General features: G+C 44.2%; 1 protein-coding gene and 1 non-coding gene across 2 annotated transcripts in view; both read right to left on the reverse strand.

Moving 5' to 3' along the window:
• Nucleotides 1-1,468: 1,468 nt before the first annotated feature.
• On the reverse strand, nucleotides 1,469-1,541 carry TRNAC-ACA (transfer RNA cysteine (anticodon ACA)). Its single transcript has one exon. It is a non-coding gene; the product is annotated as a tRNA-Cys (tRNA).
• Nucleotides 1,542-6,245: 4,704 nt separating this feature from the next.
• The window catches only part of LOC132514101 (homeobox protein ESX1-like), a 32,722-nt gene continuing 25,029 nt past the window's right edge, over nucleotides 6,246-13,938 (reverse strand). Inside the window, exon 4 of the mRNA XM_060138826.1 lies at nucleotides 6,246-6,770. Coding sequence (XP_059994809.1) covers nucleotides 6,246-6,770 — 525 coding nt within the window. The remainder of the gene's footprint in view (nucleotides 6,771-13,938) is intronic.

Below are 13,938 nucleotides of genomic sequence, written 5' to 3' on the forward strand. Positions count from 1 at the left end.
ATCTCCAGAACTTATTCATCTTGCCTAATTGAATCTTTGTGCCCTTTGACCAACATTGCCCCATTTTCCCCAAACCCCAACCCCTGGCAACCACCATGCTACTCTATTCTTCTATGACTTTGAACTCTTTTAGATTACACATGTAAGTGAGATCACACAGTATTTGTCTTTCTGTGTCTGGCTTATTTCACTTAGCATAATGTCCTCTGGGTTCAATTTCATTTCCTTTGGTTATATAGCCAGAAGGGAGACTGCTGGATCATAGGGTAGTTCTATTTTTAATTTTCTTGAGAAACCTTCATACTGTTTTCCATAATGATTGTATCAATTTACATTCCCACCAACAGTGTACATGGATTCCCTTTTCTCCATATCCTCACCAATACTTGTTACCTCTTGTGTTCTTGATAGTAGCCATTCTAACAGGTGTGAGGTGATATCTCATTGTGGTTTTGATTTGCATTTCCCTGATGATTAGTGATGGTGAGCACCTTTTCATATACCTGTTGGCCATTTGTATGTCTTCTTTTGAGAAATATCTATTCAGATCCTTTGCCCATTTTAAAATTAATTAATTAACTTTTATTGAAGTATAGTTGATGTACCTTTGCCCATTTAAAAAATTTGTTTTAAATTGCTATTTTATACTGAAGTATAGTTAGTTAACAGTGTTGTGTTAGTTTCAGGTGTACAGCAAAGTGATTCAGTTATACATATACATGTATCTATTCTTTTTCAAATTCTTTTCCCATTTAAGTTATTACAGAATACTGAGCAGAGTTCCCTGCCACTATACAGTAGGACCTTGTTGGGCTATACAGTAGGTCCTTGTTGGTTATCTATTTTATTTTATTAAAAATTTTTTTTTGATGTGGACCATTTTTAAAGTCTTTATTGAATTTGTTAAATATTGCTTCTTTTTGAAAAAAATATTTATTTATTTTTGGCTGCATTGGGTCTTCATTGCTGCATGTGGGCCTTCTCTAGTTGTGGTGAACGGAGGCCACTCTTTGTTGCACTGCACAGGCCTCTCACTGCAGTGGCCTCTCTTTGTTGCAGAGCAAGGGCTCTAGGTGTGCGAGCTTCAGTAGTTGTGGCACATGGGCTCAGTAGTTGTGGCACACAGGCCTAGCTGCTCCACGGCATGTGGGATCCTTCCGGACCAGAGCTTGAACCCATGTCCCCTGCATTGGCAGGCGGACTCTCAACCACTGCGCCACCAGGGAAGTCCCGGCTTCTGTTTTGTGTTTTGGTTTTTGGCCGCAAAGCATGTGGGATCTTAGCTCCCTGACCAGGGATCAAACCTGCACCCCTTGCATCGGAAGGCAAAGTCTTAACCATTGGACCGCCAGGGAAGTCCCGGTTATCTTTTTTAAAAAATATATTTATTTATTTATTTATTTTGGCTGCCCCGGGTCTTAGTTGCGGCTGGTGGACTTCTTAGTTGCGGCATGCATGTGGGATCTAGTTCCCTGACCAGGGATCGAACCTGGGCCCCCTGCATTGTGAGCGTGGAGTCTTACCCACTGGACCACCAGGGAAGTCCCCTGGTTATCTGTTTTAAATATAGCAATATATACATGTCAATCCCAAACTCCCAATCTATCCCTCCACCCCCACCTTTGCCCATTTTTCAATTGTGTTATTTTGTGCTTTGTTGTCGTGTTTTGTTTTGTGTTTTGCTATTGAGTTGTTCAAGTTCCTTGTGTATTTTGGTTATTAACCTCTTATCAGATATATGGTTTGCAAATATTTTCTCCCATTCCATAGCTTGCCATTTCACTCTGGCAATTGTTTCCTTTGCTGTGCAGAAAGCTTTTTAGTTTGATGCAGTCTTATTTGTCTACTTTTACTTTTGTTGTCTGTGCTTTTGGCATCATGACCAAAAAATCATTGCCATGACCAATGTCAAGAAACTTTTCCCATATGTTTTCTTCTAGTTTTACTGTTTCAGGTTTTATGTTAATTTAAAAAATTGGCACTTTATCCTTACCCTGACTTCTTTTTCTTTTCTTTTACTTTTTAACCTCTTTTACTGTATAATATTACATAAGTTACAGGTTTACAACATAGTGATTCACAATTTTTAAAGGTTATAGTACATTTATAGTTATTGTAAAACATTGGCTATATTCCCTGTGTTGTACAATATATCCTTGTAGCTTATTTATTTTATACATAATTGTTTGTACCTCTTAATCCCCTGCCCCTATCTTGCCTCTCCCACCCTCTCTCTTCCCACTGGTAACCACTAGTTTGTTCTCTATATCTGTGAACAAATTTATCGGGGGCTGTTGATCCATACTTGGATGATACTGATGATGAGATGGACCCAGAATTAGAAGAGCCTTATGAAAAGTTTTGTTTGTAATCAGAGAGTAAGCAAAAACAGTAAAATTAAATTTCAGCATATACGTTTTATAAAGCAGTTTAGGTTGTGGTGATTTAGCAGAACACAGGAAAGCAAGAAAATGTCACACTTCTACCAAATTAAGGATATGCAGTTATGTTACTAACGTATGCAGCATTAATTTTGTTTAACACTCTCTGCCAAAGTAAACTTTATTCCCTAAAATTTAAAATGTATATGTATATGTATATATATAATAGTTTATTGTGTACAGTTAATTCCATTGTTTTGGCTGCAATAAAATCAATTTTGAAATAAATGAAATGTTAAAAGTAAATTTTTCCAGCTGGTTAGAAGTTTATCCTTTAAATTCTATTCATGGGCTTCCCTGGTGGGGCAGTGGTTGGGGGTCCGCCTGCCGATGCAGGGGACACGGGTTCATGCCCCGGTCCGGGAGGATCCCGCATGCCGCGAGCGGCTGGGCCCGTGAGCCATGGCCCCTGGGCCTGCACGTCTGGAGCCTGTGCTCCGCAACGGGAGAGGCCACAACGGTGAGAGGCCCGCGTACCGCCAAAAAAAAAAAAAAAAAAAATTCTATTCATACTTTTCTTGAGGGAAACAGTCTTAGCCTAGAAATACATATTACTGCAAAATGCAGCATCCTTAAGATATGAATATTATAGCTTTCATTTGGTTTTACATTTAGTGACTCAGTGACTTGAGTTTCAAATATGAATCACGATCATGAATATTTTTAGCAGTGAAGTCTTAGAATATATCCTTAATGACTGATTATCCAGATGATATTTGATACCAAGGGCTTTCAAAATGGGGTTAAAAAAAAGACTTAGACTCTGTAATGGCCTATATGGGAAAAGAATCTAAAGAAAGAGTGAATATATATATATATGATTCACTTTGCTGTACACCCGAAACTAACACAACATTGTAAATCAACTATACTCCAATAAAAATTTAAAAAAGACAACAACTTAGAACTCCCAACTAAACAACCAAGATTCTTCACTGAGGATTTATTGCAATTTTAGAATTGTTCATTTTTTTCACCTAACCTCATCACCCTAAAGCCTATAACAGGGACTTCCCTGGTGGTGCAGTGGTTGAGAATCCGCCTGCCAATGCAGTGGACACAGTTTCGATCTCTGGTCTGGGAAGATCCCACATGCCACGGAGCAACTAAGCCCATGCACCACAACTACTGAGCTTGCGCTCTAGAGCCCACGAGCCACAACTACTGAGCCCGTGTGCCACAACTTCTGAAGCCTGCATGCCACAACTACTGAAGCCTGCACACCTAGAGCCCGTGCTCCGCAACAATAGAAGCCACCACAATGAGAAGCCAGCACACCGCAACGAAGGGTAGCCCCTGCTCGCGCAACTAGAGAAAGACCGCACCCAGCAACAAAGACCCAATGCAGCCAAAAATAAATAAATAAATAAAATAAATTTATTTTATTTTTTTAAACATCTTTATTGGAGTATAACTGCTTTACAATGGTGTGTTAGTTTCTGCTTTATAACAAAGTGAATCAGTATACATATACATATATCCCCATATCTCTTCCCTCTTGCATCTCCCTCCCTCCCACCCTCCCTATCCCACCCCTCTAGGTGGTCACAAAGAACCGAGCTGATCTCCCTGTACTATGCAGCTGCTTCTACTAGCTATCTATTTTACGTTTGATAGTGTATATGTGTCCATGTCACTCTCTCACTTCGTCCCAGCTTACCCTTCCCGCTCCCCGTGTCCTCAAATCCATTCTCTAGTAGGTCGGTGTCTATAGTCCCATCTTGCCCCTAGGTTCTTCATGACCATTTTTTTTTTTTAGATTCCATATATATGTGTGAGCATATGGTATTTGTTTTTCTCTTTCTGACTTACTTCACTCTGTATGACAGACTCTAGGTCCATCCACCTCACTACAAATAACTCAATTTTGTTTCTTTTTATGGCTAATATTCCATTGTATATATGCGCCACATCTTCTTTACCCATTCATCTGTTGATGGACACTTAGGTTGCTTCCATGTCCTGGCTATTGTAAATAGAGCTGCAGTGAACATTTTGGTACATGACTCTTTTTGAATTATGGTTTAAATTTATTAAAAAAATAAAGCCTATAACAGTATTCTTCTTTATTTATATGACTTTACCACTTTCATTTTATAGCATGAGTTGCATTGACTTTTCTACTAGAAAATTTTACTAGATCTTAGTCACTCAAGTTTTCATCTGCTTTATTATTGATACACCTTGAGAATCACTTTTCTAATACTTTACTATAATGTGGTACCACCTCAACCCTATTTTAGTAATATTTTTACCTAATGTCAAAAATCTTTTTCCAACTAACTAAAAGTAAAACTTATGTACAAAAGGACTGCTTGTAAATATGCATGTAAATAATTCTGTTAATAACATAACAAACTGTTTTACATTTGGAACATCTTTGCTAATACAGTTAGCTTTCAGTTTGTTCAGCCTGGATTAAAATTAGAATCTGAGGTGGGGCTTCTGTTGCTTTTATTTTATTTATTTATTTCTTTTTTAACATCTTTATTGGAGTATAATTGCTTTACAATGGTGTGTTAGTTTCTGCTTCATAACAAAGTGGATCCGTTTTACATATACATATGTTCCCATACCTGCTGCTTTTATTTATTTTTATTTTTAAAATGAATTTATTTTATTATTGGCTGTGTTGGGTCTTTGTGGCTGTGCACGGGCTTTCTGTAGTTACGGCGCTTCTCATTGCAGTGGCTGCTCTTGTGGAGGAGCACGGGCTCTAGGTGTGCGGCCTTCAGTAGTTGTGGCACACAGGCTCAGTAGTTGTGGCTCACGGGCTTAGTTGCTCCGCGGCATGTGGGATCTTCCCGCAGGCAGACTCTTAACCACTGCGTCACCAGGGAAGCCCTACCTGCTTCTTTTAAATAAAGTGATTATCCTGGATCAGTGCTCAGGGACCACCACCTCCTGGCTTCAGGCAACACTCACCCAAGAGGCTCCCTTTCAGTGTTGAATTAGCTGGAACCAGGGTTCTCCCAAGGATGTTGAAGGTGACAAAATACACTTGAAGGCCACATCATCCGTCAGCTCTGAGCTGCGGAAGGAGCTATGATATGCTTTCCGCATCTTGGGGTGGGGGAGAGGGTGTGAGAAGAGCCGCATGCGGGCCTGGACAGTCTCCTCTTGTGTTACCTTCGCAGAGGTAGGCCCCTCCCCCTCCGCTAGCGTGGTTTCTGTCCCCAGGTGCCCTCCACAACAGGGAAGGCGGTGAACAGAACTGGGAGAGAAGCCGACGGTGCCCTGCTCCCTCTCCTCCATAAAGCCCTATGAGTAGTCACTGCAGAAGTGTCCCTTGGAGTCCTCCTTGTACCTGAGCTGGTCACCATGAATGGGCCTCAGGCCTGCTTTGAAACACACTGTTCTCCCATTCGAGACTCACACCACCCGTCTTGCACATCTAGGTGGTCCCAATGGGGCAGCGTGCGGGGAGCATGGGTGCTGGGGGAGAGGGTGGAAGAGAACAGGTGGGTCTGTGTAAACCCCTCACGGGCACCTGGCAAACTTCTGAGATGTGCATGGCCTATGATGGTGACTCAGGGCTGTTACTGCATGAAAGGAGGCCTCCTGGGCATTCGGTCTGAATGGAGCTGGCTTAGCCATTTCCATCAAATTTACTAACCCCATGTGACACAGAGAACAAATATGCAGAGGACTCACAACTTTATTGAAAATACAAAACATGCCCTAAAACAGTGGGTCAAGGCCTCTACTTCTATTTAATATACTTTGCAGGCATTTGGGGAACTGCTCTTGGTGGTGAGGTATGCAGAATTTGAAACTGGCTCAAAGGCCCTTTGGAAAAAACCGTCACAGACACAATTCAATAGAAAGTCGGGGCAGCTGAAGGATCTCCAATGGAAAGGAACGACGCCATGCCACATGAGGGCACCTACAGTGAAGCACGTGTGGAAGATGACAGGGCGGAGGCGGCAACAGCATAGGAGGAAAGGGTGGCAAGGGTGGCACAGGTGGCTCAGGTGGCACGGGTGGCACGGGCAGGTTAGGTGGCACGGGCGGCATGGGTGGCACGGGTGGCTCAGGCGGCACGGGCAGGTTGGGTGGCATGGGGGGCATGGGTGGGACGGGCGGCATGGGCGGCATGGGTGGCACGGGCAGGTTGGGTGGCATGGGCGGCACGGGCAGCAGAGGCTGCTCCAGCGGCACTTGCTCCAGAAAAACGTGGACCCAACCCAGCTCCTGAAGCAGAATGGCACTGCAGGGTCGACACACGCTGACGACAGCAGGGAGGACCGGGGGCACGTGGGGCACGTTTCTGAGCATTACTGCCCTCTGATGTCTCCGACACTTGGCCCTTCTACTCCTAAACCAAACCTTCAAGCAGAGAGAAAAAGGGATTGATTAGTATATTGAGCATTTCATGTCAGACATGAAAAATTGCAGCAGGGAGCTCTCGGTGCCTTGAAGATTTGAAAGTGCATCAGGAGAAGCTATTTCCTTCTTGCTAAAGTATCTTAGGATATGTAGCTGAAGGCGCTCCCTTCAGCCGCCCTCCCCCCCAAGAGCGAGCACCGACTATGTGCCAGGCTCTGGATTGGCATATGGCTTTGTCTCTCCCCTCCCACCTTTTCTATTATTTCCCCCACTCTTACACGCAGGTGGAGCTGACCAACTGCACTCTGTCCCTGCTGTTATTACTGTGCCTGGAAGGTCTGCGTCCTGACAACTGACCGTCAGCTCCAGCTGCCACTAATCCCTACTCATTGGGCAGGTGTCACCTTAGTTATGGGGGAAGTTGAGCATAGGAAAAAGTGGGTGCCTTTTAAAATCATACTGAGGGGAACGGTCCCCATTTTGAAAAACCCATCTTTGGTTACAGTAAATAATATATATATAGGTAGAGTCTAAACAAAGATATATATAGATATATGTATATATATATATACACACACACACATATATGTATATATATACACACACATATATATATCTGTTTGTATATATATGTATACACCTTTGTGTAAACTATACCTATATACATATATTTGATTATGGATCTCTCTCCATCTACTCAAGCACATATGAAGTCAATTCCTCAAGAATAGGTTCTTACGGGACTAAAGACGCAGCCCTACTAGAGAATGGACTTGAGGATACGGGGAGGGGGAAGGGTAAGCTTGGACAAAGTGAGAGAATGGCATGGACATATACACACTACCAAATGTAAAATAGATAGCTAGTGCGAAGCAGCTGCATAGCACAGGGAGATCAGCTCGGTGCTTTGTGACCGCCTGGAGGGGTGGGGTAGGGAGGGTGGGAGGGAGGGAGATGCGAGAGGGAGGAGATATGGGGATATATGTATATGTATAACTGATTCCCTTCGTCATAAAGCAGAAACTAACACACCATTGTAAAGCAATTATACTCCAATAAAAACGTTAAAAAAAAGTGTACAAGGCAAAAAAAAAAAAAAAAAGAATAGGTCCTTAAAAGGTGCACAAACATTTTAAGTTCATTGTCTGTATGCCTTCTTCATATTCATTTGCATCAACATTTATGTAATTGCTGCCCAGGGCCTGGGAAACCAGGCTACAAAGGCTTTTCCCCTGCACGCCATCAGCTATTGAGCTAAGTGGTGGGTATAGTTACTGTCTGTGAAGTTTTGGTGTCCTAGAAATTAAACCTTTGAGTGCCAAGATAATCTAGCATGAATTCAAATTACACAAAGAGCAGGACTCTGCACACTATCTACAGTATGTGGAATATAGTACTTGTAAAAGAAATTATAGGATAAGAAACTGAAAAGGTAGTTTCCATTATCACCCTTGCATGTTAGACAAGGTTATAGTTCAGTTTAATTTGTTTTAGTTTTGCTTTCTTCATCATCTCCATGTAAATTACAATGATAATCTGTTACTTCTGTTCTTGAGTGTTTCTTTGGGGAAGGCAAATAAGAACTCCCACGCACACCTGAGTCATCTTTCAGTCCACTTCTTCAAGTATGCTTCCAGATTTGTATTGAAAGTAACATCTACCTTCTTTGAACTCCCATATTATTGCTTTGTTACTCACCTGTGGCATTTGTCTTGTTCCAGAATATATGTGACTTTAACTCATGTATTTTCTTTCTCTCCATGACTTGCTTATGTCTTTCTTTGGCCCTCATTTATAGTACATGGACAATGAATTAAAAAATTATACACACACACAGACACATACACACACTAATGATAGGGAGGAAAAGGATGATAACTATGAAGAAGGAGAGAGAAACAGGAGAGAAGAGCCTTTGCAATTCAGACTTCCAGGGCAGCTCCACACACAGTGCTTCAGACACAGAGGAGAGCACGTTGCTGATCTGTTTCTCCACCCCCATGGAAGGCCACCAGCTAAGTGCTAGAGCCTTTCTGGGAAGATCTTTGCTGCCTCAGAGTCTGTCGCTCAGGGCTGCCAGATGGGCTGGGAGGAAAATAAGAGAATGGAGCCAACACTGGACAAGCTCAGCTAGTAAAAGTCCCCAGGCTCAGTGGCCTTAGTCAAGGCCATCCACCCTTCTTCTATATTCACTTTCAACCAATCAACAAGTCCTTACTGAATGCCTGCTACGTACACAGCACTGCTCTGGGGTACTGCATGGGGAATGCTAAGAAGTGTGTCAAGTGCCAGATTACACCGGAACTGAGAAGTCACAAAATACACATACGTATACATACATATTACAGTCGCCCATGGACACACACACACACACACCATTCATGCTTCCATACATTTAAGACTGACTCGCAGTGCAAGCAATGTGTGATAGGGATCCAATGAACTGGTCCCATTTCAAGAGCAGTAAGAGCTCAGAAGATGACGGTACTGTGGCTTCCTCCAAGAGATGGGGATTGAGCTAGAACTTGAAAAATCTGAAAGTTGACAGGAATCAGCACATTGCATTTCTTTTACCATCGAGTAGACTAAAAGCAAATAGCTTGGGCTTCCCTGGTGGCACGGTGGTTAAGAATCTGCCTGCCAGTGCAGGGGTCACGGGTTCAAGCCCTGGTCCAGGAAGATCCCACATGCCGCGGAGAAAATAAGCCCCTGCGCCACAACGACCGAGCCTGCGCTCTAGAGCCCGCGTGCCACAACTACTGAAGCCCGCATGCCTAGAGCCCATGCTCCGCAACAAGAAAATCCACCGCAGTGACAAGCCCGTGCACCACAACCAAGAGTAGCCCCGCTCGCGGCAACTGGAGAAAGCCCGTGCGCAGCAACGAAAACCCTACTCAGCCAAAAATAAATAAAATTAAACATTAAAAAAAAAAAAGACTGGTGGTTGCCAAGGGGGAAGGTGGGGTGGGACAGGGATGGATTGGGAGTTTGGGATTAGCAGATGCAAGCTAGTATATATAAAATGGATAAACAACAAGGTCCTACTGTATAGCACAGGGAACTATATTCAATATCCTATGATAAACCATAATGGAAAAGAATATGAAAAAGAATGTGTATATATATATATATGTATAACTGAGTCACTCTGCTGTACAGCAGTAATCAACAAAGCATTATAATTCAACTATACTTCAATAAAAATAAACCATCACATAAGTCACCCCTTAGGTTTATACACAATTAAAGTTAATAGAGTATCTTTCCATACTTCATTCTGACTTCATAAGAATTCCGTGAGATGATTATCTTTATTTTAGCAAATAGTAGTAGTAAGAGTAATAGTTGTTTATAGTTCGGGAAACTAAGGCTCAGGGACAGTAAGGCTTGTCAGTGTCGTGTAGTGAGAATTCAGGGCCAAAGCTCTTGCTATGAGCAGGAAAGTAGAAGTGCCCTAAAACCAGATGCATATGCTGCAACTCCAGAGACTGCTTCCGTTACTCAATTCCTTGGTCTTTCCGATTATTATCATTAGTTATTATTTATTCTTCTTATTATTTTGGGTGGGAGGGGGTGGTTAGGGGCATTGTGTCCCACTTTTTCTGATGAAAAGTGCACACACTATTCTAATGCCACCATACACACGGAACTTTACATTCAAATTCAAGGGGACTCCCAATCCCGCTGACAGCCAGCTGTGGCCTCCAAGTAAGCCCTCCGGATCTGTACCTTGTTCCGCAGGCCCAGTAACTGCAATGAACTGAACCAAGAGCCAGCCTAGAGATTCCCTTCCTATAAACACATCCTAAAACACTGCTTTCATTAAGGCACTCCCCCGGCACAAAACTCTTACAGTTTTCCATGATCCCAAATGCAGACATTCTAACTCCTTCCATAAATTGGACCCCAACCTAACTTTTAAACTTTAGTTCCCACCCAGTACAGAGTTGTCTCCAGGCTCCCCCTCCAGCTCCCTCTCAAGGTCAGCACCTCATATGCATTCATTCTCCTGGCCACCCTGTTTGGGTTGGTGTTCCCTAAGCCAAGCTTTACACTTGATCACTCCTGGGGCTGCTCATACTACCTCCCTGAACTGAAGTTCCATGCACGGCCTGCTTAGCATTTACCAAAATTTGACTCACTCTGTGAGGTGTAAGGGAAACCCCACCACCCTGCAAAAAAAGCCAAATCTGCTTCTACCACGGGCTGCTAAGAACAAAGTCTCTTCAACGGTTTGAATCCTGGCCCTCTTCCACTGACCTATGTAACCTTAGGGAAGTCACTGGACCTCTCCGAGCCTCCATTTCTTCCCTTAGGAACTAAAGAGAGTGATGGCCCCCTCCTCAGGGGACGGCTATAAGATCGATTAGCCAGGCCCTGGTGCACAGTGAGTACCCACATGGTGTCACCAGCCTGAGCAAGCACAGCTCTGTGCCACTCCACAGACTCTCATATCCACTCAGGGGCAGGGGCGACACTCCGTGTCCAGCATCCTCAGTCACAGTGCAGGCCCCTGTGCAGAATGACCGCAGTCAGTCCCGACCCCTTAACTCTAGCATCAGCTAAAGTTATCTGAGCCCTCACCATGGGCCTTATTTGTATTCCTTCATGTAAATTTCACAACACGGTACAGTAGGTACCATCATGATCCCCATCCTACAGATGTGGTACCTGAAGCTCTAAGAGGTCAGCTACCTTGCCCAGGGTCACAGAGTAAGTAAGGTGTGGGGCTTGGAGGTCTGTTTCCATACTGTGGGTCCTCCTACTCCTAGGTGGGCCAGTTTGCCTCCCCAGATTGTGAGAACCTCCAGCACAATGGCCAGGTTGGCTTTCACAGGCCTTCCCACATTGCTGTCCTTTACATGCAGCAGCCAACATAGGTTTATTGCTTGAAGCACATATAGGTACAAGAAGACATGGCAGGGACATTATTTTCACAAGAAAATATCCTCTCTTCATTGCCAACACTCAGATGATAACCATCTTTATCTTCTCTCCTGGCCCCTCATGAAAAATAATTACTAAAAAGATGGAAGGAAATGGGAGGCAACATGGTATGGTCACTTATAAAGATTTTAAAAATTATCTCCATTAATCCTCACAACAACCCCAAGAATTAGTTACTGTTGTTATCTCGATTTTGGAGATAAGGAAACTAAGGCTAAGGGAGAATATGTAACTCAGGTTAGCCAGGTAGCAAGTGGGGAGAAAGCAAGGTTTCTGATGTCAGTAGTTTGGCTCCAGGAAGTGCTATCCTGAGAAGGTAATATCTTGGTCAAAGACAGAGGCCGTCAGATTGTAATCTCTTACCATCTTTTTGAGAGTGAATTGGCCAACCAAACATTTTTTTTTAATTTATATTTTGGCTGCGTTGGGTCTTCGTTGCTGCACGCGGCCTTTCTCTAGTTGTGGTGAGTGGGGTCTACTCTTTGTTGTGGTGCGTGGGCTTCTCATTGTGGTGGCTTCTCTTGTTGCGGAGCACGGGCTCTAGGCACATGGGCTTCAGTAGTTGTGGCACGTTGGCTCAGTAGTTGTGGCTCACGGGCTTAGTTGCTCCACAGCATGTGGGATCTTCCCAGACTAGGGATCGAACCCATGTCCCCTGCATTGGCAGGCAGATTCTCAACCACTGTGCCACCAGGGAAGTCTCCAACCAAACATTTTAGCTGTTTTCTTACCCATTCTCTGGGAGCATGAGGCAGGGGGTAGTTATCTATTAGGCATAGTACATGAGGTGACTAGGGTCCATGATACAATTGGGGCCCATGAACGTAGTTTAATTTCTGATATAAAATAGGGTTAATGAGAATGGTGGTCGTGCAGGTAAAATTAAGATACTTCACAAACATTGTCAAGCATAGGGTCCATTTTTAGAAGCTAGTCTTAATATTTAGAATATTAACACATCCTGAAGCATCCACAAAACACTCCTTGTAGGAAGAATCTCAGGGCCCTCAATCTGGTCTGGCTCTCTGTATTTGACAATAAATAAATTTTATTTATTCCACAGCAAGAGCTCAGGAAGATATTTCTAGAAAAGGGAGGTTTAGAGGAAAAGGGGAGGAGGCAGCAGCAGGAAAGGGAGGAATTCGACCAGGTCCACAGCACTCGCCCAGCACAGGGAACAAGTAGGCTTTTGAAGAAGGTCTATAGCCAGACGCATCGCAGAAGTTGCATTATCCATAGTCAAAACCAGGACAAAGAGGAGCCCTTGCACTTTATGCATTCTCAGATGCTCTAAGCACTGTGCAGGTTTCAACTTCTGCAATCTCATGTGGATTCATTACTAAAAATCTACAGGCCATGGACTTTCTTAAGGGGTGTGCTAGGTTGGTTTGTACCCCTGTAGTGTATCTGAGCACCCCGCATACTCATAACAAGCTCCTGTTCCCGGAGACCCGGGGAGTATGGTGGACTCTAACTTTAGCCTCATTGCAAAAATTCAGAGCAAGCAAACTCCTAGCTAATAATACGGTCGACCCTTCAAATACACGGCTTTTGAACTTGCAGGTCCACTTAAACACAGGTTTTTGGTGTTTTTTTAAAAAAATTTCAATAAATATACAGGCGGCCCTCCATAGCCATGGGTTTCGCATCAGCAGATGCGGAGGGCCGACTCTGGGACTTGAGCATCCGCCGATTTTGGTATCCGCGGCGGGTCCTGGAACCAATCCCCCGCGGATACCGAGGGGCGACCGTATTACTTTGATTACTGTTCCCTTCTTGGTACTGGCTGCCGGATATGGAGGGCTCGGTCAAGAGATAGTCCCCAAACGCTTCTCCAAGGTCTATGGAGCTTGGGTGAGGTCTCTCTCTTACCCTCCACAAAACGGGCACAGCCCCTTGGTCTGGGAAGGCGCCCGACCAAGTGCGGAGTACTTAGTCAGCTAGGTTGCAACCTGGGACCCGGAGTTCTGCTCTCACGCATGCTCCCTGCCAGCGCCTGGGCGGCGCGCAACATCCTCCGCACCCTGCCCGCGCCCCCTTAGACGGCCCCTAGACGGCCGACGCCCTGCCGCATGCGCACATCGGCTAACCCAACCCCCAGCAGGCTGTGGTAAACCCACAGCGGGCGTCATACCAGAATCTCTGAAACCGGACCAGCCGCCAGAGGAGCCTTAACGTGCCAGATCGTGGGCCACCGCTCTAGCCTTGAGTCGTGAGCCGG

Source organism: Lagenorhynchus albirostris, chromosome X, assembly GCF_949774975.1.
Source record: "Lagenorhynchus albirostris chromosome X, mLagAlb1.1, whole genome shotgun sequence".
Taxonomy (NCBI): Eukaryota; Metazoa; Chordata; class Mammalia; order Artiodactyla; family Delphinidae; genus Lagenorhynchus; species Lagenorhynchus albirostris.